General features: G+C 40.5%; 1 protein-coding gene across 2 annotated transcripts in view; it reads left to right on the top strand.

The window, feature by feature from the left end:
- mcm3ap (minichromosome maintenance complex component 3 associated protein) overlaps positions 1-22,492 on the top strand; it is an 83,497-nt gene extending 61,005 nt beyond the window's left edge. For both annotated transcript variants that reach the window (XM_043693407.2, XM_087988943.1), the window contains 14 exons: positions 161-274; positions 853-1,005; positions 1,147-1,302; positions 3,225-3,293; positions 6,316-6,450; positions 7,047-7,185; positions 7,345-7,603; positions 8,462-8,559; positions 10,105-10,495; positions 10,577-10,843; positions 13,989-14,118; positions 18,156-18,353; positions 20,694-20,832; positions 20,968-22,492. In XM_043693407.2, the coding sequence (XP_043549342.2) occupies positions 161-274; positions 853-1,005; positions 1,147-1,302; positions 3,225-3,293; positions 6,316-6,450; positions 7,047-7,185; positions 7,345-7,603; positions 8,462-8,559; positions 10,105-10,495; positions 10,577-10,843; positions 13,989-14,118; positions 18,156-18,353; positions 20,694-20,832; positions 20,968-21,150 (2,431 nt within the window). In that variant the 3' untranslated portion in view covers positions 21,151-22,492. The remainder of the gene's footprint in view (positions 1-160; positions 275-852; positions 1,006-1,146; positions 1,303-3,224; positions 3,294-6,315; positions 6,451-7,046; positions 7,186-7,344; positions 7,604-8,461; positions 8,560-10,104; positions 10,496-10,576; positions 10,844-13,988; positions 14,119-18,155; positions 18,354-20,693; positions 20,833-20,967) is intronic.
- The last annotated feature ends 1,547 nt before the right edge of the window (positions 22,493-24,039 follow it).

Raw genomic sequence — 24,039 nt, forward strand, 5'->3', positions numbered from 1 at the left:
TCTTGACTTTAATTTGGGGTCTGGTGTAAAAGGATAGACCCCTGTTGACAACAGTTCGTGTGATTAGGATTTTCAAAATTTCAGTTTTGCTGTGAGAGATACAATAATCCTGACACCTTTCAAAAACACGAGCAATCTTTGAATCTTTGTTGTATTGCAGATTGAAGAAGGAACGGGAGTTGTGGAAGAGCCAGTACAGTCAAACACTGTGTGAGGAAATTACAGAGCAAGTTGTGGATTACTCTGTAAGAAAATGTGCTATTCAGGAGCTAAGGTAATGAGTAACAAAGCACAAAGCATTTGGAAAACTAAGGAAGAATGGAATTCCACCTCTCATGCATGACTCAGCATTTGGGAACGGAATGGATGGAGTGGGAGAGAGAACAGGACTGGTCTCATGGAGGAAGTGGGGAGAGGATTGGGATTGAGATAGCAGTGGGTGGAGGGAAGAGGAGAGACCAGGGGAGGAATGGAGCACGAGAGGTGGTAGCTAAGAGTGAGGAGGAGATAGGGAGACCAATATGGGAGGGGTGGGACTTGTGGAAGGGAAGAGTGGGCAGGGCAATGGTTAAGGAGAGGGGAAGAGGCACACTAGGAGATGGATGGAGGGAGGGGAACAGGATGGTGGCAGTGAGAGTGGATATGTGAGAGTGGTTGTGGAAAGATGTGAATGTATGTGGGGATGAGGGGCAACAGTTTGATCTTTGGACCATATTCCTACAGAATTTTAATTTCTGTGAAAGGCCAGGGTGGTACTGATGGACACAGCATGTCACAATGTCATCTGAAATTGCAGAAGTTCATGAGGTTAAGGAGATACTTGCCGTCAGTCCTTTCCTTTGTCCCTTTTAGGCTTGCAGTGGAGGTGGACAGGCGAGCCCGGATTAACCGCTGTTCAACAGAGTTCTGCAGCTGCCTCATTAAAGAAACACTGGACAGTGAGATCTTCCAAGTAGTGAAGGAGACTCTGCAGGAAGTGCATTGTTTCTGCAAATATTTAAAGAAGTAAGTGAAAGAAAAAAGATCCAATTTTTAGAATTTTAGAAGTGATAGAATAAAGAAAAAACATTTCTATCTAGAAACTGCTTTTCTCCAAATTTTTCGTTTGAGTACCTTCAACGGCTTTTTAACTCAATGTTCTGCTAGATGGAGAGCTACTGCAGAAGCTCGGAAACGCCTGAGGAATGAAATGTGGACATTCCCAGCAGCTCCAGGCATGGCTGGCCCCAACTGCAAACTGAGTCACCACCTGGAGAATCCAGACCTGCCACACGATGACAACCTCAGCATCTCATGTCTCCGGTAGTGTGTGTTTACAGTCAAAGCAAACTCTTTTGTCTACTTCTACGATGGTGGTTACTCTCCAAACAAGCCACCTCCCCACCCCATTCACCTTTTGCATCTTTTTTCTATCGTGCTTATCCAGCTTCTACCTGAAGTAGATCCACACTATTTTCCTTGCTGTGCCACAGTGAATTTGATAATCCAACCGCTAATGCCTCGCAAACCTTACTGAATTCTTTGCAGATGTGACAAAACACATTGAAGGTAGAGCAGTGGGTGTGGTGTACGTAGGTTTTAATAAGGTGTTTGATATGGTTCTCCATGGTATGCTCATTTAGAAAGTAAGGCATAGGATACAGGGAAATCTAGCTGTCTGGATACAGAATTGGCTGGCCCGTAGAAGATAGATGGTAGGAGTAGATGGAAAGTATTCAACCTGGAGCTCAGTGACCAGTGATATTCTGAGGGATCTGTTTTTGGACATTTCTTTGTGAATCTTATAAGTGACTTGGATGAGGAAGTGGAAGGGTGGGTTAGTAAGTTTGCCAGTGACACAAAATTTGGGGGAATTGTGGATAATGTGGAGGGCTGTTGTAGGTTGCAACGGGACTTTGACAGGATGCAGAACTGGGCTGATAAATGGCAGATGGAGTTCAACCTGGAAAAAAGTGTGAAGTGATTCATTTTGGAAGGTCAGAATTGAATGCAGATTTCGGGGTTAAAGGCCGGATTCTTGGCAGTGTGGAGGAACAGATGGATCTTGGGGTCCACATACATCCCTCAAAGTTCCCACCCAAGTTGATAGGGTGTATAGTGTGTTGGCTTTCATTCGCAGCAGTATTGAATTAAAGAGCCATGAGGTTATGGTACCGCCCTATAAAGCCTTGGTTCGACCACACTTGGAATATTGTGTTCAGTTCTGGTCACTTCATTATAGGAAGGATGTGGAAGCTTTAGAGAGGGTGCAGAGGAGATTTATCAGGATGCTGCCTGGACTGGAGGACGTGTCTTATGAAGAAAGGTTGAGGGAGCTAGGGCTTTTCTCATTGGAGCGAAGAAGGATGAAAGGTGACTTTGTAGAGGTGTGCAAGATGATGAGAGGCATAGATAGAGTAGATAGCCAGAGATGTTTTCCCAGGGTGCAAATGGCTATCACAAGGGAACGTTCTTTTAAGGTTTGGGGGAGATGTCAGAAGTCAGTTCTTTACAAAGTGCAGTTGTTGCCTGGAATGCACTACCAGCAGTGATAGAGTCAGATACATTAGGGACATTTAAGCAACTCTTGGATTGGTATGTAAATGATAGTAAATGTATGGTATATAGGTTAGTTTGATCTTGGAATAAAATAAAAGGTCGGCACAACATTGAGGCCAAAGGACCTGTATTGTGCTGTACTGTTCTATGATATATGTGAAGGAGGGTTCTCTTGCATTACCACCTGGATTCATTCCTGGCTGTTCCATTTACCACTTCAGTGTTGCGTTCCTGTGGATTGGTCATTTGTTTCTTCAATTAGCTTCTGATTCCTGAAATGAAGAATGTCAATGCAGATGTTTATTTTGCAGTGGTATCCTTTCTGAGCGAAATCATGTCCCATCCACCTTCCCCATTCAAGTACTTGAATGCAGGAATCCTATTCCCCGTCAACATTTTGCCGGCTGTGTTGGTTGGTGTGCTTAAGTCTTGAGACTAAAGAAACCAGCATTGATGTGTAATAGTTAGAGGCAGAAATACTAACTATTGTTCCTTTAATCATCTGATATAAGCTTTTAGATGTGCTGAAAACACCTGTCATGTAACCTGTTCCTGTAACCTGTCCATAACCCTAATAAGTACACCATTGTTGGAACGGAAATAGGGTACAATTTGGCATGATGACATGAGAAAATACCTAAAGGACCTGTGACGAACGCTTTTTTTGTTTTCCCTTTGTGTTGCAGGTTGCTGCAGAGGAGGAAGGAGACTGCTCATCAAATGAAGGTTCAAAACTTCTACCAGCAGCTCCTCTGGTATTGGAACATCCGTCATATTTTACTTCAGTGCAGATACTAATCATAATTTTCTCCTTTAAGAAAGGATAGTGGATTGGTGCTTACTCAATCGTCAGTTTACAGATCGTACCCGAGCATTGTTCCGGTTTATATAGCATGATGCCAACATATTTGCAAATCATGCTGGCCTTTTGCATTTATTTTACATATCAGTTACAAAGATGCTACTTAAATGGTATCAGCCTAATCAGATATTTCAGGCAGGCTAAGCAGTTGCTCAGTCATCTTCCATCCTCCCTTGTCCATTGTCTCTTGTCCACTGAATTGGTTTTCTTGCATTTGAATTCACCTGTTCAAAGTGTTAGTTCTTGAAACAAATTCCCAAACTGACCATGGTGGTCAGAAACTTTGTCAATAGCAATCTATTAAGTAAATTGTTCCAACAATTTGATACACGACCAGCTATAAAATTTAATCATTCACCATGTTGCATTGTTATAATGTTTGAATATCCACATTATTGAATACTAATTTCTGAAAAAAATGGGAAAATCTTTGGAATTGGCCAGACCAGTTTCACATTTCAAGCTTTATAAAATATTGTTGTTAGTGCTTCCACATTATACTGAGTTATGGCATAAAATGTGCAAATTACATCCTCAAAAGCATGTCCATTGAAAGGTGGAAGCGATTATACAGACCGACGTTGAGAGTGAGAAACCTGGGTCAGAAACAACCTTGGTGCTAAAGTTAAACAAGAGTAATTACATGGGAATGTGGACAGAGTTATTTGGAATGTACTGAGAAAGGTATTTAGCAGAAAAGATAGTTGAGAAATAATGGCAGATGTTTAAGAAAATAGTTCGCAACAAAGATGAGGAAGAAGGATTCTAGAGAGAGGGACAAGCCAACCATGGTTAACTAGTGAAGTTAAGGACAATATCAAATTGAAATGAAAAGTTTACAATGTGAAAGGACTAGGAAGTAAATCAGAAGATTGGATAAAGTTTGAAAGTCCAACAAACGATGACCAAAAAAAGAAGAAAATAAATTGAGGGCAAGCTAACATGTAACAGAAAAAAGGACAGTAAGAACTTTTTTAAATAAATAAAATTGAAAAAAGGAGCAACATCTTAGAGAACAGGAAATAATAATGGGGAAGCAGGAAATGACAGAATGGTTGTCAAATATTTTGCATCGGTCTTCATGTTAGCGGACACTAATAGCACTCTAAAAAATGCTAAATAAGCAGCTTAAATGAGGTGGAAAGTACTAAATATTCAAGGAACTGAAAATTCATTGAAAATGAGCTGGGGAGGAAATAAATCCAATAACTATCACTAGAGAAAAAGTACTATGGAAACTAAACTGAGCTGAAGGCTAATCGACTCCTGAACCTGATGGGATACGTTCTAGAACATAATGAGTTACTGCAGAGATAGAGGATGCACTGGTAGTAAACTTCCAGGAATTCTTAGGTTCTGGGAAAAGTCCCAAAGGATTAGAAAACTACCAATGTAACATTCTGATTCAAAAAGAAGGGAAACAAACTCAGTTAACCATAGGCCAGTTAGCTTAACATCTTGTTGGAAAAATGTTACCGGATGTTATAGTAGGGCATTTAGAAATACATAAGATGATCAAGCTGAATTAGCATGGTTTAATGAAGGGGAAATCATGCCTGACAAATTTATCACAGTTCTGAGGAAATATCAAGTAAGATAGATAAAGGGAGCCAGCAGATCTAATACATTTAGATTTCCAAAGACTTTCGTTAAGGTTCCACACACAAGGCTGCTTAAACTCCTGTGATTTTTGGGGTTATTTGTTAGCATGGAGAGAGGATTTGTCAACTAATAGAAGACAGTGGGTTGTGATAAAGGGGCATTTTAAGGATGACAAACTGGAGTGGAGTGCCAAACGGATCAATGCTGGGACCATACTTGGTTAGAATGTACATGACTTGGATAAGGGGAGTGAATGTAGTATTGAGAAATTTGCAGGTGACACAAAAAGGTGGGGAGACTAGTGGTGAGGATGACAGATGAAATCTACAGACAAGTTAAGTGATTGGGCAAAAACTTGGCAGATGGCGTATAAAATGAAAATATGAAATTATGCATCTTTGCAGAAAGAACAGAGCAGTTGAAGTTTTCAATGGTGAAAGAGTGTGGAAAGCTGGGGTAAAGAGGGATTTGGGGGTCCCAGTGCATGAATCACAAAAAGCTAACATTAAAGTTCAGCTGGTAATAAGGAAGCAAATGGAATTTTGGCCTTTATTTAAAAGGACAAGGAGTATATAAATATTGAGGTTTTGCTAAAACTGTGCAAGACACTTGTAAGACCACATCTAGAATATTGTGAACAGTTCAGTGCACTAATCTAAGGCAAGATATACAAGCTTTAGAGGCTTGTATAAATTATTTGTATCAAACTACACAAAGAAGGTTAACTATGTTGATCCTGAGGATTGGAGAGATTTTTCTATAAGAAGAGGTTGAGTTGTTTGGGCTTATACTCATTGGAGTTTCAAAGAATGAGAGAAGACCCTATTGAAGTGTATAAGGTTCTTAGAAGGATATATGCTGTGTGTTTGTTTGCCCTTGTGGAAAAGTCTAGGATGAGAGAGCAGAAACCCAAAATAAGGGATTGCACACTTAGGACAAATGAGGAATTTCTTCTGAGGGTAATGAATCTGTGGAATTCTGTACTATGGGAGACTGTTGAGACCTCCGAGGCCATTAAGTATATTCAGGATGGGATAGACAGGCTTTTAATTAGTAAGCGAATCATGGTTTTGGGGAAAAGGAAGGAAATGGAGTAGAGGATTATTGTATCAGCCATGTTTGAATGAAATGAGGCTGCAGACTTGATGGGTTGAATGACCTTTACATCTTGTGGAGGAATATTTCCATGAACAGAGTTGATGAACAGTGTGGTTTGATATAAATTATTTTCATGCTAATATGTGCACCCTATGATGACAATGAAGCAAGATGAAGCAGTTATTCTCACATCTGAATTTTAATTCCACTTTTAGTGAAGCTGCCTGGACTCCTTTGGATTTGTTCACATTGGTGGCAGATAACTTCCCAACTCGTCAAGACAAAATCTTCTGGAAGGTTGTTCTGCTGTTGCCAAGTGATGATGAATATGGACTTAGTGATAACAACAGGTTCTGCATCTATTGTCTTCCTGAATCTTTGTATTAAATATTTTGTTAAATGTCAGCATTTTGCTGTTATACCATTCAACCAGTTGTAAACTTGTGCACAGCTCCTGCGTTTTCATTTGACTAGCTGCTTGAGCTGGTTAGTGTGGTGCTGGAAAAGCACAGCAGGTCAGGCAGCATCTGAGGAGCAGGAAAATCTACCATAAATTGAGCATTTATGGTACTGTGGAGCAGACATTGAGTGAGATTATAGGATCTATTCTGTATGCTGGCATTTAAATTCACACCAATTTAACATATTGCTGGTGCCTGGATTATGTGATGAGAAAGTTGGCAGCTATCAACTTCTTTCATGATAACATGAAAGAAGATGATGCCAGTGTACCGGCATTTCACACACATTAAAGATACTTCTACCCCTGGCAGTTGCAGTATTGTAATGATCCTCGGAGCATATTATATATCTATTGTTGTGACTAATGACTAAGTAATTTAATTACAAAATCTAAAAAAGTTTGCAATTTTCTTTGAACTTATTGATCGAAATATTCATTTTTAAATTTTAAACCAACTGTGGTTAAATGCTTTTTGTTTTTAAGAACTTTGATTGATTGGCTGAAAACAAAATTCCAAGGAACTGAAAAGCTGGATGATGCTGATAATGTCATTCAGACACATCTATGTGAAGCAGTGAAGAAGGACGAAGCAATTGACGTAATTGTGCACATCTGTGTTAAGGTAAGGGCCTCTTCTCTCACAGCTTTTGAAAGGCTGTATAAATGTAACAGTTTTTAAAGTTGACTTGGAAAGGTTCAGTAACATTTCAGTGTTCTTTCAGAAGTTACATTAGCATCTGGTTCACTCCGATAGTGATCTGTGTTCTTTTTTAAAACCCAGTTGACTAAAGGCCCTCTAAGTGACACAGACGTGGATGCAATGGAACAGCGGAAGGAACTGCTGGGAACATCTGCTCTGATCCTCTTGCTACCAGCTCAAGAAGAAGGCACTGACCAGGAGGAAGAGGAAGTGTACTGGCTGTCAGCAATGCTGCAAGTCAGACAACTTTTACAAGCTAAACCTTTAAATCCTGCAGTTCCACTGGTCATCCTTGTTCCGTGCGAAGAGATATCATTGAATGAGAAAGAGGTGATAGAAGGTGAGATCTGGAGCCAATGTTATGAATGAGTAGCGGAATAATAAAAACAAACTGAGAAATTGAAACATTATTCTTAAATTTGAACTTTTGCCTTGAGCATGATTTCTAATAACTATCATGAGAAATGATTTGAACAGTCAACTTAAAACAGTAGATGTTTAATATCTCAACCCCTGTGTTTAGCTCGCATATCTAGTTTAAAATAATCCATGTCATCAATCTGGGATGGGTCTGGGTGGGATCCTGTTCGGAGAGTTGGTGCAGACATGGGCTGTATGGCCTCATTCTGCACTGTAGGGATTCTGTGATTCTATCAACCATCATCAAGGTGGAGCATCTTCAAGGGGCTAAATGGCTTACTCCTCCTATTTCCCAGGTTTTGATAAATTTGAAGGGCATCAGGGTAGGGTGTAATGGTGAGAGATTATGAAAGCATTTTAGCAGGATTTCCCTTACTGTCTTGGAAAATTTAAGGGAGGATTTGATGTTTGAAAGAAAACTAAAATTTAGGGAACAAATTAATGCTTTCAGGGAGTAAATTGGAAGGGCATTAGAAAAAGTGATCACAGAAATTGGGAGCTTTCTGTTTGTTTGACTGACTTCATTTCCATATCTATTTAACGAGAGCTTTTGTGCAGGTACTGAAACAATCTGTAATTTTGTGTCCCAGCCATTGCTTGATTTGCTCATTAGAAATTCAGATGATAGTGACAGACTTTCATAGGGCTTTTTTATTTCTTGCATAATGGGAACTCTATCCAGCTTCATGATTCTGTGGCATAGGCAACGGATATTTCATTGGAACTTTTATGCTCTGCATATACAAGTAATTGATATAAATGTTTATTTTCTTTCAAGGTCTAAAACTTGAAGCGCTGGTGGCCACTCACCTTGTGTCTGAGTATTTGATTGTCCTGATCCCGGGAAAAAGCAACTACCTTCAGGGATCAAACAAGGTAAAATTTCGTTATTGTGTTACAGACCTTTCAAGTTGGCTTATTGAGATCTAACAGTGGAACATCTTAATTATTGGCTTACTATTTGGGTGTCAGCTTGACGGAATGATCTATGATTCAGATGGTTATAGATTTAAGCCCAGTTCCAAAAACTACTTAAATTCTCTTCGTCTTATAAAATATTTCCTTGACATTTATCTCTTGCCAGGGTATTTAAGATGGAATGGAGGAAGTTAATTGATAAACTAATCCAATTTAGAGAGGATAAAACCCTTGATCCAGGTAGGTTGTATCTGTGCATGGGGAAGAGCTAGCAAAGATGCAGTTCATAACTCACGCAATCATATATTTGTGGGCCAGCAGCTACTGGTTAGAGACACCACGCCAGGACTTGTTTGAAGATGGATTTGTATCATGGCCAGTTAAGTTATCAGCCTGTATATCCTTCCAATAGGCCTGATGGCCAGCAGGTTTCCTGATTGGCTGTCCTGCAGATGACAATGGTAAGCCACTGTAGTATGTTGCCCATGAGTATGGACCAATACAATTGAAGTACATTGATCCAACCCTCAGAAATGAAAAGTAGATAAAAGTCAGGCAGACAATTAGATGGCATTTTGGCAGGAAGAACAAGGAAACTATTCTTCCTGAAAAATAAGTATCTCAATGAAGTAGCGACTCAGAAGGATCTGGAGATAGTTACATAAATCAGTAAACTAGGAACACAGATGAATAAGATTTTTTCTTAAAATAAAACAAAGCCTAGGTATTAATTGAAAAGCAGAGAAGCTATGTTAAAATTGTATGCATTCTTGAATTGGACTACACTTTGAGTGCTGTGAACAATTCTCCCCATATCATGACAAGGATATTGTTCAAGAAGGCAGCTCACCACCATCTCGAGGACAATGAATGCTGGCCCAGCCAATGATGCCTCTGAATGGGAATAAAAAATGCTGAGAGTTTGCTAAATATGGTAATTTGTGGAACTTTAGCCACAATAAGGGCTTGTCTATGGTTCTGTAATGTGGTTCATTGGTAAAGCTTTTTGCAATGGGCTAGTCAATTACCAAGGAAGAAACCGACCAAGGTAACTAGGAATGGGCAATAAATGCAGCATCACTCTCAAACTAAAATGAGACAAAACAGTCCAGTTGAAATAAAGATGGTAGATCTTATTTACCATTGTTTGCAAGTAGCTCCTCTGATCACTTGGATGATTTGTTTCTTTTCTCGCTCTAATTTCAGAATTGCTTTCTTTGTGCAGTGTCAAATCACTACACAGCTGTTGTGTGCAGGGCTTGTTTAATCTGGACAAGGACCAGTATTTCAGTTTAGTTTTACGTCTGGTTAACAAATGAATACAGTAGCAAAAGTTTGTTGAAATGTTACCTTGTGGGATTTATGTTGATGCACCTTTTCATTCAATCATTGACTCTCCCCATCCTTTTTGCTATAAACTGAACATGTAGAAGATAATTCCAGGACTGTTTTATTTTACCATTTGACAGTGAGATTTAAATGTACGGATGCAATTTCTTTCAGGTCTCTGAAGCTGTGAGGTGGCTGGCCTCGCGTTGTCCATCACCACCAGAGCTTTGCTGCCAGACTCTGATCCAGTTCATTGAGGATGGGCTGTGCCGAGGGTTTAGTGACCAGTTTTACAATGATAAATCTGAAAGGCAACAGGCTGCATTGCCTTCCCAGGATCCCAGCTTCATCATTGAGTTTTACAACAATGTGCTGCGTTTCCTGGCAGAGGTTGTGTCCTCTGAACAACTGTACAACCTTTCTTGGCCAGTTGCTGAATTCTGTGGACCTGTTGCTCATGAAATAGTGGCACACAAAGAATGGAATTCCAATAACCACCTAGCCTGGCTAAGGAATGCAGTGCTGTCTTTTCAGCTGCCAGTGATGGATCTCCCTCCCTTGATTGGTAGGAATATTACCTTCTATAAGATGAATTCACACTCTTGGTGGCCACATCATTAACAATGCTGTTTTCTGTTCCTCATAGCTCCATGGGCTAAGGTTTGTGATATGATCTTCCATTACGTGTGTCAGGTCCCAGTGTCACAGCAAACTCGCCCACTGCTGCTTTCAAGGGTTGAGCACCTCCTGAACACAGTCTATAGCAAATGGAGAGACAGCTGTCCTTTGACGTTGGAAACCTCGCTTTATGAGGGGCCATTGGTTTCAGAAATACCTTGGGATGAAATTGTTCTCATATGCATTGACCATCGATTGAGAGAATGCGTAGCCCCAAAACAACCTTGTGCTTCAGGTTAGTCTTGTCTCTGTTTTACATTTTAATTTTAAAATGGTCTGATCGTTGTAGTATTATAGTTGATTGTGAGGTTGAGAAGGGGAACATAGAGACAAGGAAATAAGGACCTTGGTCATCTCAGTTTTTTTTAGTTTTAGAACCTGAATTCTGATTGTGGCTGAAATGATGCTATTTGAGGCTGGAAACTGTTTGGTGTTTTGCGCTCTTAGTTCATTGTAGGGAACAGATGACTGTAATTAGATTACATTACAGTGTGGAAACAGGCCCTTCAGCCCAACAAGTCCACACCAACCCGCCGAAGCACAACCCACCCATACCCCTACATTTACCCCTTACCTAACACTACGGGCAATTTAGCATGGCCAATTCACCTGACCTGCACATCTTTGGATTGTGGGAGGAAACCGGAGCACCCGGAGGAAACCCACGCAGACACTGGGAGAACGTGCAAACTCCACACAGTCAGTCGCCTGAGGCGGGAATTGAACCCAGGTCTCCGGTGCTGTGAGGCAGCAGTGCTAACCACTGTGCCACCGTGCCGCCCATAAATTGTGTACTGAGAATCCAAAACAACTCAGATGAAATATAATATTTGCTTTGAAATAATTATTGATGCAGGAAATGCAGTGCATATTGTGTAAATGGATTTTCAGGAGGAAATGTAAAAACATTGCCAATTTTCTCTAATGCAGAGAAATACCAAAAAATGGATTAAAAATACAATGTATGGGTGTAAGATTAAGGATAGGATATAAACAATAAACATAAAATTTTAAACAGTGCAGGAGAGACTTGTGAAATCTGATGTGTAACTTTTAAAAGTAGGGTTTTTTTCTGAAAAAGAAAAGGTGTATGGGATTCTGGGTTTTATTTATGGCACTGAATCCAACACAGGAAAAACTGAATCTGTTCAAGTGATTGGTTAGGCTGTGATTGTAACCAAGTCAGCCACTTGGGGTGTAGTACTTAAGAAAAGATGTAACAACTATGGGGAGGAAACAGAAAAGATTCATCAAGATATTATCAGAAATGAGGAGCCTTAGCTATGAAGAGACATTTGAAAAAACTGGGTCTCATCGTAAAGATTAACAATGTTAAGAGATGTAACAGATGTTAGGCAAGAATTGGTAACTTGATGACTTAAAATAACTTTTTAATGTAGAGGAGTGTTTGCATGTTATACTCTACCTGAAACTCAGGTGGTTGCAGACATAACGTTTTTGAAAGGTGAAGTTTTTTTATAAAGAGAAATTGTAAAGGTTATGGAGAAAGAGCAAAAAGTGAGACAACACCCAGTTTCAAACATCAATTCCTGTAACCTCCATAAATTCCTATGATCAGACCTCCCCACCAAATACTTGAATTAGTCATCACAAAAGTAATTTAATAAAGTTTGAAAGCCAGCTGCTTTATTGGGGCAAATAATTAAGTAATTACCAGTTTCAGGAAGTTTCCCCTCCTGCCTATTTTTCTGTAAAGGCCCACTCTCAATTGTTTTCCTTTTCTCCCAGAACTGTGATAATTGTGAACAGAATATGATTCATCAGTTCAGAGTATAATATTTGGAAAATGCACCTCCATGCTGGCTTCCTTCCTCCTCACCCACCCCCGATTCAGCTTTGAGTAGAAATGTTACAGTGCAGAAAGAAGCCATTTGCCCATGATCTAAGTGTTGACTCTTCAAATCTGTATCTTGCTTAATGCCAGTCTTTTATCCTATCCCCTCCCATAATCGAGCATATTGCTTTTAACTTCACCATTCAATCTCCTTTTGAATGGTTGGCCTGAAGCAACCTCTGCCATACACTCAGGTAGTGAATTACTCTAATCATTTGTTGTGTGGCTAAAGTTTTTGTCATGCCTTTTTTTTTGCTTAGTTTACTGAGTACTTTAAATCTGTGCCCTTCATGTTCATAATCCTTTCATGAAGTGTGAACACTTTTCCACCCTATTTGCTCTGTCCAAGCCAATCATGATTTTAAAAACTTCAGATAAACCTCCTCTTGACCTTCTCTTCAAGGAAATCAGCCCCAACTTCTCTGACATTCCTCCACCCTGAAACCATTCCAGTAAATCTTTTCTGAACTTTAGCCAATGTTGAGTTGAATGTATTGCTGGAAAAGCACAGCAGGTCTGGCAGCATCCAAGGAGCAGGAGAATTGACGTTTCAGGCCTTTACCCAATGCCTTCACCATGTGACCACAAAGCCTTAAGAAATAGGAACATGTGTAGGCCTTTCAGCCCCTCAAACCTTCTCTAGTATTTAATCAGATCATGATCTGATATTCTTCATTCTTCGTTCGCTGTCCTTCCCTTTTCCCGTAATCCTTGATTCCCCATCTGACCAAGAATCTATCTCCGCCTTAAATATACACAAGGACTGTACACCCATAACTGTCTGGCAAGGAATTCTAAAGACGCTGAGCCCTTTGAGAAAAGAAATTCCTCCTCATCTCAGTCTTATATTGGCACCCCTTTATTCTGAGATGATGCCCTCTGGTCCTAGACACGCATGACGGAAAACATTCTCTCACCATTTATTCTGTCGAGCTCTCCCAAATTCTATACGTTTCAATGAGATTACCTTCATTTTTTCCAAAATGAAGAACTTCACATTGTCCATATTATACTTCTTCTGCCAACTTTTTGCCCATTTACTTAACCAATTAAAAGCTGTCTGTAAACTGTTTGTATCCCTCTTGGAACCTGCATTTCTAGAGTTTTGTGCAAATTATGAATATATATTGTGAACAGTTATCATCCCTGCACTGATTCCTGTGGAACCCACTGGTCACCAGTTGCCAGCTTGAAAAAACACCTGTATCCCCACTTGCTGCTTCCTGCCTATTAATCAATTCTCTATCCACACCATTATACTACCTCCAATGCCTTGTACTCTTAATTTATGACTTAACCTTGTACTTTGTCGAACATCTTCACATCATTCCAGAGGGGTGGCACTAAGACTGACCACAGTACCCCACGTGAAACCAAACTACACTCTCATAAATTCTCTTGGCCCCTGTCTGAATTTTTGTGATAGAAAAAATGGAATAGAAACAAGAGGGATTCATTTTATTTAAGATAAATGTGCACATCTTTTGCTTTTTTCATATTAATAGTTTTCATTCCTGTTTCTCAGAAGCTATAAGTGAAGATGGTCAGATCCTAGTCTATTATTTTCAGGACGATTTGAAAAAATATAAATGGCCTCCATTGTGGGAACAGGCACGATCAAATACCCAGATGGAAATCCAAGAAGCCCCTCAGAGGTAAAAGAGCAGAATATTAGAATAAAATCTACTTTCCTGCTTGAATGCTTTTTATATATGAGCTGCATTACTCAGATTATAGTTTTTGTGCCATAATGTTTTTTTAAAAGGAATTTAGAACGATTTAGGGGGAAAAGATATATTTGTTTCCTTCACACTCAATGTGTAATAACTTCTATCTTGGTGGTTGAGAGCAGATAAGATGGCACAGGAGGAACAGGAAACCTGGTGTTTGCAGAGACTGTTACAGTCTGCAAACACTGCTTGAGTTCAGGAACCGGCCAAAAATGAACCTGAATGGAAAGCTGCTGAAGGAATTACATGATCTCTGCTTGCTGCAGAGACCAGGCCTCAGCCTCTCCCGGTGCTGGTGGCTGGGTGTCGAGACGTCAGAAGTGGTGTGCGAGGAGGTGTGAAGTGATATAAGTGGGTGGGAATTCAAGTCAGGCTAAAACCAAACTCTAGCCAGCCAGCTCTCCCGTCCATTCTGCTCTCCAGTGTCTGCTCCCTGGACAATAAACTGGACTGCATCCGACTGTGGCAGGCTTCTTAGTGTGAGATTAGAGACTGTTGCGTCCTTGTCTTCACAGAAACATGGCTTAGTGACAGAGTTCCAGATACTGCTATCCAACTAGACAGGCTTGTCTTGTTTTGCATTGACAGAAATGTGGCTTGGGGTGGGGGGGGGGGGGGAGGGCGGGCAGTGTGTCTACATCAATACGAAATGGTGCAAGGACTCTCTGCTCGTCTCGAGTTATTGCTCATCACTGGTGGAGTTTGTGACTGTTAGATGTAGACCATTTTATTTGCCATGGGAATTCACTGCTGTCCTTCTAATCCGGGTGTATATTCCTCCAGTACTAATGGGAAGGAGGCACTCTGTGAGCTGTATGGTGGTATTAGCAGACTGCAGAACACACACCCTGACAGACTGTTTATTGCTGCTGATTTCAACAATGCGAATCTCAAGTCTGTGCTCCCGAAATGCCATCAGCATGTGGACTTTGTGACAAAAGCGGGGAACACACTGGATCTTGTTTATACAAACATCCTCAATGTATACAGGGCAGAGCCCCAGCCCCAGCTTGGCTCCTCAGACCACATTGCTGTTATGCTAATCCCAGCATACAGACCACTCATCAGATATGTCAAAACAGTTCTGAATCAGGTGAAAACCTGGCCGACAGCAGCCATTTCTGCTCTTCAAGACCATTCTGAGCAAACTGACTGGCAGACAGCAACCAATGGCAATTCCATCAACTTAGACACATCGGTGATTTGCTACGTTAGCAAGTGTATTGACGACGTCACTGTATCCAAGACCATCACTTCTCACCTCAGCCAGAAGCCCTGGATGACCACAATGGCGTGTGCACTACTGAGGACCTGTGATTCCTCCTTCAGAGCAGATGACAAGGCTGCCCTAACAACAGCAAGGGTCAACCTAACCCAAGCTATCAAAGAGGCAAAGTGTGCACACGCACAGAGAATACACAGCCACGTTCAGGACAGTGACGATACATGGAGCACGTGGAAGGGCATTTAGGCCATCACCCACCATAGAACAGCATCGCCTGCTTGTTCAGGTGACGCCTTTCTCCTGGATGAGTTGAACAACTTATATGCACAATTTGAGGCATGAAATGACATGGCAGTGAGAAAGAATGACCCCCCCCCCCCCCCCCCCCCCCACCATGACCACAGCTGATGTGAGGAAAACTATGCAAACTTAACCCACATAAAGGCTGCTGCACCAGATAACATCCCTGGCAGAGTGCTCAGAGGATGCTCTGACGTGCTGGCAGATGTTTTCATGGACATCTTTAATGTCTCCCTGAGTTGCAGCATAGTTCCAACATGCTTTAAGGCTGCTACTATCGTACCTGTGCCGAAGAAGTCTTCAGTGTCCTACCTCAATGACTCAGGCTTGTGATGAAGCATATTAAGACCCTGCTGTCTCCCCTTACTGGACACCCTGCAGTTCGCGTATTGACCCAACAGCTTAACAGATGCCATTTCCACCACCCTCCATCTGGCCCTCGCCCACCTGGAGAAGGAGGACACCTACGTCAGATTGCTGTTCATAGACTTCAGTTCTGCATTCAACACTATCATTCCTCAGCACCTGATTGATTGGAAAGCTGAGTCTGCTGTGCCTGAATACCTCCCTCTGTAACTGGGTCCTAGACTGCCTGACTGGAAGACCTCAGTCAGTCCAGATTGGGAACAGCATCTCCAACACCATCACACTGAGCTGTGTTCAGTCCACTGCTGTTCCACTTGCTGACATATGACTGTGTAGAGATGCATAGCTCGAATCATATCATTGTTTGCTGATGACTACTGTAGTGGGTCTCGTTAGCAGGAATGACGAGTCAGCATACAGAGAGGAGGTTCAGCGGTTAACAGACTGGTGCAGAGCCAACAACCTGTCTCTGAAGGTGGACAAAACGAAATAAATGGTTGACTTCAGGAAGGCACAAGCAACCACTCTCCATTGGACATTGGCTCCCCATGAAGATCTTGAAGAGCTCCAGATTTCTTGGCATCCACCTGGTGGAGAATCTCACCTGGACCCTCAACCCCAACTCCAAAGCCAAGAAAGGCAGTGCACTTACTCTGCAACCATGTTTGACTTTAATAATGTATGACGTTCCTGGGTAGTTTGGGGTGGAGCAGGGAGGGAAGAGAATAAGGAGGGAGTGTGATCCCTGTTACACACCAACTAAGAGTCATGGAATACCCTTGACACTTCATGACTGAATTTTTGTTTTTCTGCATTGTCTTCATTGAGAGCTGGATAAAGACTTGTTCGGAACTGTGAATGGATTCTTTGAACGTGTTGTGGAGAAACTTGCCAGTTTGTGGGAACTAGGGCCTCCACAAAGTGACTATAGTCAAGGGAGAGCTAATATGCTCATGGATAGTTTCAGTGCAGGCTTTTCTTGATTTGCCTGGGCAAATACACCTGCCTCGGCTGTGAGCTTGTTTCCAACCACAGGAAACTGGAGAAAAATTGGTTGCATAACAGCGTTAAGCAAACTTGGTGGTCTTTGATTTTAATGGAAATGAAACAACATTGGTTTGTTCTTTCTCAAACCACTAGTTTTAAAAAAAACTCTGCTAGTAGTGTGATGAAATTGAATTTGTCTTGTTTTTCATTTTAAACCAGTAGCTATGATTATAAGAAATAGTAAGTATTAGGAAAGATTACTCATTTCTCAAAGACTGAAAGAATATTATTCTGAAAACATGCATTAATGTCCCAGAATCTTAATTAACATAAATAGATCGGACATTGAGTCCGCATAAACTGTGATTCTGAGCATGTTGCAATTCTGTTTGAAAATGATCTGTGTAATTATAATATAGTTAGAGAGGGATAGAGTTATTCAGCCCTGTGTGGAACTAAACGTCATTGTGCATTTAATGAAGGACACCAACTAGTTGACGTGGTCACGGAGGCTGCCCAGAAGGGGACTCAGTAACAGTTATTTATCCGCCCTGTATGAATGGTGGTCAGTAGCAGAATGGTGGTGAAGTAATGAAATGGAACAGCTCAGGTAATTATTGACTGATGAGTCAGCTAATTTGACAATTGTAGGTGTTGAAGTGTCATCTGGTTTGAACATATGCCTCTTGGCTTATATTTGCCATTGGTCTAGACTAAGTGAAATACTCATTTGAGTTATGAGAACTGGTGATCCAGATTCTCAATACTTCTGTGGAATTTATTGGATAATGGGCTTTTGTTCTCAATGTATTTGTTTAAGACACTTGCACAGAGATGTTTGTGTTTGTGACAATTACTCAGTATTACCTATTTATCAGCTTGATGCCAGCTTTTGTCCGGGACCAGAAATGAGCTAATCTGGCCAAACAATGGACAATTTTACAAATGGATTAGAGAAATTACATGGTGTTCATGCAGCTCAGAATTTCAGAAGAAGGCTTTACTATATTGAGTAATACCAGGTGTTGTAATCCAGAAATCCTTTCCTTCAGTATTATGGGAATATTGTCATATTGTTTTCCAGATTGCCACAGAAGCAGGCATACTCCTCAGTTAAGCAGAGGTCAGAAAAGCGATCATACACTATAAAGGACAGTTCTGAAGAAACCCTTCAGGACAGGACTCCTTCTGCTTTGGATATTACCCATACTGCTACAGCAGCAGAACTTCTACCAGGACGATTGCTGTCCGAAATTGAAATAGAAAGAAAGGAGAATAAAAGGTACAATAATAGAGAAATGTGGGGAATAAAGAGCATACTTTCTGCAAACGACATGGCTTCTATGGAAACAAAGCAACATTAGACAAACTTTGAAGTGGAAATGAAATTTGTATTAAAGTTATGACAATTTAAACTGATAACCCTGAATCATTGTCATGATCCATTGGAAATGCATTATCACTCAACTGCACTATTTATGGAAGTGTTGCAAAAGTTAATGTTTTAATCAAATTACATAATCTCCAGTTTACCTGCCTGACAACCTAATTACTAGAATACACCAGTCATAGTTTCTTGTTAAGTACTGAAATGTTAATTAGAAATTAGTAAGTTCTAACCTGAGGCAGTTGAAATGGTGGCTCAGCCGGGCCTCTCAGCACCAGAGACCCGGGTTCAATTCCTGCCTCAGGCAACTGTCTGTGTGCAGTTTGCACATTCTCCCTGTGTCTGTGGGTTTCTTCCGGGCACTCCGGTTTCCTCCCATGGTCCAAAAATGTGCAGGTTAGGCGAATTGGCCGTGTTAAATTTCCCGTAGTGTTAGGTGAAGGGGTAAATGTTGGGGAATGGGTCTGGGTGGGTTGGTCTTCGGAGGGTCAGTGTGGACTGGTTGGGCCGAAGGGCCTGTTTCCACACTTAGTAATCTAAATCTAATCTAAAATATAACCTACCATTTTCTAACTCAAACGGTAGCCCTTAAATTACTACACACATACAGACAGACAAAGATAAACAAACATAGATTTTATGGGTGAAGAAAGAAATACTTCAGTTCTTTATTATAGGCACAAGAAGGTTGGCACAGTAATTGTTCAGCCTCTATTAATGGTTTGAGGTAGTAGCTTCTAGTCACATGATGAAAGAGAAATAGGTAAGTTCTTTCAATTCTTTGTTGTTTCTCTAAAAGGAGGGGGCTGATGCTGTCTATTCAGAATCTGAAAGCTTTCCGAAGCTGTATAGTTCAGGCACGGGCTGTCCATCTTCCCAAAAGCCCAATCAAAGTTGTTTTCATGCTGACATTTCTTGACTGCCACTGTTATGATTGAAAAACCAGTCGACAGTTTATGTCCCTGGGCAAAGCTGCCCTGAACACCACAGTGCTGATGAGTCCAGCAATCCTCCCATATTCCTTGAGCAACACAGCCATGTAAATACAACTCTCAATGAGTTCCAGTGACTTGCTTTTAACCTGAAACATTTCCTTTGACAGTTTCATTGCTTGCAAGCAGCAGCCTTTTCCCATTTTGTTCCACAATCCAAAATACAACGTGGTCTTTATACCATCAGACCCTCTTTCATTTGGCAGAGCAGTATGAAATACATTTTTAGTTCAGAAAAGGGAACTCTAGTTTAAACTAATTATTTTCTCATGCTGCTGGGTACACTCAGCCTATTGTGCCTGCTCTGCCATTCGATAAGATCATAGCTGAGCTAATTATGTCCGCCTTGTCCATTTCCCTTTCTGTCAAAAATGTCTTTAGCTGAGCCTTGGATATATTTGGTGACCCAGCCTCCACTGCTCTCCGTGGAAGGCAGCAGTCCACCCCTTTCCCACAAGTTTCCTCTCTTGGGACCAGTCAGACATGCTTTGAGTTTTTAATATTTTTCTTAAATCATGTCAAGATTTTCTATTGACTCTATTACAAACACATGTCCTTAAGTTAGATATTATAGTTAATTTTCCTCCATTGGGAATTTCATCTCCAGAAATTTCCTGGTTATATATTGTTATCATTTATCAAATCATCAGCACTGTATTTTAAAGGAAAAAAGCTGAAATGATAGGTAGAATAGATTCAAGGACTTGAAATTCATTAAGGGCTCCCCAGACCTAAGAATGGGTAATTTGCATTTATTGCTCGTCTCTGTCAAGCCAACTTGTTCATCTTTTTAGATTAGATTAGATTTCCTACAGTGTGGAATCAGGCCCTTCGGCCCAACCAGTCCACACCGACCCTCCAAAGAGTAACCTACCCGGACTCATTTCCCTCTAATTAATGCACCTTACACTATCAGCAATTTAGTATGGCCAATTCACCTGACCTACACATCTTTGGACTGTGGGAGGAAACCCACTAAAACACAGGGAGAATGTGCAAACTCCACACAAACAGTTGCTCGAGGCTGGAATCTAACCTGGGACTCTGGTGCTGTGAGGCTGCAATGCTAACCACTGAGCCACCATGCTGAGACTCGACTGCAACTATTCAGTGCAAGAAGCACTCCCCTTTGTGTTCCTGCACAAATAAATAGAACCTTTCTCTACATCCCTGATTTAAAAAGTTAACTAATTACATCATTCAAAATGTACATAAGACATAATTTTGTATTTGTTAATTACAGGTGTGAGGAGCAACTGCATCGCTGGCTGGATGAGGGCCCATTTGATTCGATTGCTTTACCCGTTTACCTCCCACAGAGTTTGGTTTCTGCTGAAGTTGTTGTCCCCATGCACAGAGTGTCTACTGTAACCACACTACAGGTTTACAGATATCCCAATCTTTCATGTGCAGTTGTTTTTCTAGAACGATTGAATTGCTTTTCATTCCTGCTGCTATTTCCGAGATTGGAATCTTAATTCTATCTAATCCTGCTCTTTTTATTTGTTTCATCCCAGGAGGATGCTACTAACGGACACACTAAGGACATCAGTATGAATAACTCAGATTGGCTAAATGATTCAACAATGACCTTATCAGATAAACTGAAAGAGTTTAAAAGATTGATCCAAACCAATCAAGAGGAAGAACTGGTTTGTGAGCGTCACCTGTCTCTCTTACTAGAAGTAGCTGACACCTGATGGAACCAGCAGACAAGCTGGTGTTTGACATATATTATAGACACTGCTTGAGTGGAGCTTCACTGAAGCTTGAGAACTTTTCTCATTTCCATTGTTCTGCTCCTTCAAATATTCATTCAATATTTGTTGCTGCCAATCATGTGATTTAATCTACAACTTGATACTCCAGACAATGTTTTAACTGGATTTCATTCAACTTACTCCCAACTATTTCTATAAAATTTCTTTCTTTAGCTACTGAAACTTTTTACTTTGATTGCAGAGAATCAACTTTGCACCTGTTATGTTTTAGTAAAGTTATGCTTATTATTGAAATGTGGTGATATGTTACCTTGGTTTGCAGGGTTTTTTTTTCCAGTGAAAGGAATTGTAAGATGTTGACAAGGATAACTTGCAAGCACAGTGTTAAGATCTGTAGATACCATGCAAAATAAGGCAGCTTCAACAATAAGCGTTAGGATGATTTTGTCTGCTGGTTTTTAGTACCTTTATAACACTTGAATATGCGAACTACTTAGATCATTTATCCTATTTCAGAAAGGTAAAGAGGAAAAATCAAGTTCAAACATGGTATTGCACTGACAGCTTTAAAAGGAACTGAAAAGTTTGTGGTGCTTTGTATTATGTACAGTATTTTTTTGAGACCACAATAGTCTTTTTAAAAAGTGTAGCAGCTTCCCCAAAGGAATGGAAAAGACATTGTTGGTCATGACATCTGTAAGTTTCCTATTTAGAGTTTTAACCTTTTTCAAATGTAGATAAACTGTCAGACATGTTTCCAGATATTTGTTCTCATTCCTTTCCAGTAAAAGGTTAGGTACATGTAAAGATTCAATTTACATCTGTATGCTTTAATGGACATGGGAATTATCTGTTATATAATGTAATGCTTTAAACATGATTAAAATGATTGATCTTGCATCTATTTGAAATGACTGGCTGTTGTCTGGTACAGCAAATGAATAGGAGCAAGTAATCACACGGTGGCTTCAAGTTACAATTTGTTACACATTCCAGGTTGATTTGTGTTAATGTGTATTCCAACATTAAGCATAAAAACGGACAAAATAGTGGATACTGTAAGTCAAAAACAAAAATCACTGGAAAGGCTCAGCAGGTGTGGAAACATCAGTGGAGAGAAATCCCGAGTTAACATTTGGGGTCAAGTGACCCTCTGGGCTGAAAAAGGGAGACGTTGAATTGGAAAGTGCAAATTTGACATTTTACAGGTAATGCTGGACCGGAGCTTTTCCAGCAATTTCTGTTTTTGTTTCTGACATTGTGATGTACAGCTTGTCTAGAGATAACTGGCAATAAACTGTTAACACAGTTTTAAAACTGAGTTTTCGGTCTCTGAAAATATTGCATTTGAGTTTTGGTCTCATTAATCAAGGGCAAAACAGCTGTATGGATTTTATTGGATCCTATGAATGAATTATTGGAACTGGTTTAATGATGCTCCTACATTCTATTCCAATTGGCCCACAGACTGGTACTTGTGTCACTTTGTGGCTTGTCCAAACATGAAGTTTTCTTCAATTAAGCATTCTTTGTACATCACAAGTTACTTGACTACTTATCACTGGATCATAGGACGTCGAGGGGTGACCATATAGAGGTTTATCAAATCATGAGGGGTATAGGTAAGGTGAATGGCTGGTGTCTTCCCCTAGGATGGGGGATTTCAAGGGGGTATGTTTTTAGGAGAAAGATTAAAATATTTCACAAATGTGGAATGAACTTCCAGAGGAAGTGGTAGGTGTGGTTACAGTTACAACATTTAAAAAAATATTTGGAGGGTTATGGGTGAAACGCAGGCAGGTGAGACTAGATTGTTGACTTGTTTGCTGAACTGGTAAGTTTGTTCGCAGATGTTACCTAGAATGAAGAAACATCAGTGCCCCTCCAGTGAAGCATTGGTGTTCTGTCCCACTTGCTATGTGGGAGTCTTGGTCTGCTGGAGCAAGTGGTGTCATGTAAATAGAGATTAGTTTAGGATTATGATCAGCATAGACTGGTTGGACCAAAGAATCTGTTTCCATGCTGTATGACTAGTGCTTGCTCACTTCCCCTTTCTCCAGCCCCTCGTCCTTGCTGTCTGCTTGACTGTGTTGCATGAAATGATAGCCTTCATTCAAATTTAGGAGAAAGTGAGGACTGCATATGCTGGAGAGTCAGAGGATGGCACTGGAAAAGCACAGTCGCTCAGGCATCATCCGAGGAGCAGGAGAGTAAACGTTTCGGGCATAAGCCTTTCTTCAGCCCCTACCAGGTTAATCAGCACACAGTCCTACCTTCCCAAGGTTCTTCAATGTGTCCAAGTTTTTAATTTTGAAAATCTGGTCGTTTGACCTATTCCCTTCTCCAATTGCTACCTCTTGTGGCCCTTGGGCAGTAAAGGTAATCCTGTTACTTAGTAAAAGCAGTTCTGAATTCCTAACTTTCATGTTTCAGCAGCTCCTGTATCCTCATCTCCATTCTATTCCCACTAACAATCTTTTGGATTTGTGCTTGAAGTCAAATTTTCTGTCCATTCTTGTTTTTTGCGCCAAGTCAGTCTTGGAATGTTTAGTAGTTTTTTGGTTGAACAATCAAAACAAAATTAAAAGTTTCAAAAATATGCAGAAAATATTGAAACTACTCAAGTCCAGCAGAATCTGTAGAGATGGACAGTCAACATTTCAGGTCAATTTCATCAAATTTTTCAAACCTTCCATTAGAAATGTTTTGGTATTGAGGTTATTGGTTTAGTGTTAACAATGCATTCATGGAATATGATAAACTGGAACAGGGTATTGTTTGGACATTCAGGGTTGAAGGGGTGTTATCATGTGATTTCTTGGACTCAAAAAACCAAAATGACAAGAACTGTATGATCTTCCAAAGGGA

Source organism: Chiloscyllium plagiosum, unplaced genomic scaffold, assembly GCF_037043375.1.
Source record: "Chiloscyllium plagiosum isolate Xiang-an unplaced genomic scaffold, Cpla_swu_hap1 HiC_scaffold_7, whole genome shotgun sequence".
Taxonomy (NCBI): domain Eukaryota; kingdom Metazoa; phylum Chordata; class Chondrichthyes; order Orectolobiformes; family Hemiscylliidae; genus Chiloscyllium; species Chiloscyllium plagiosum.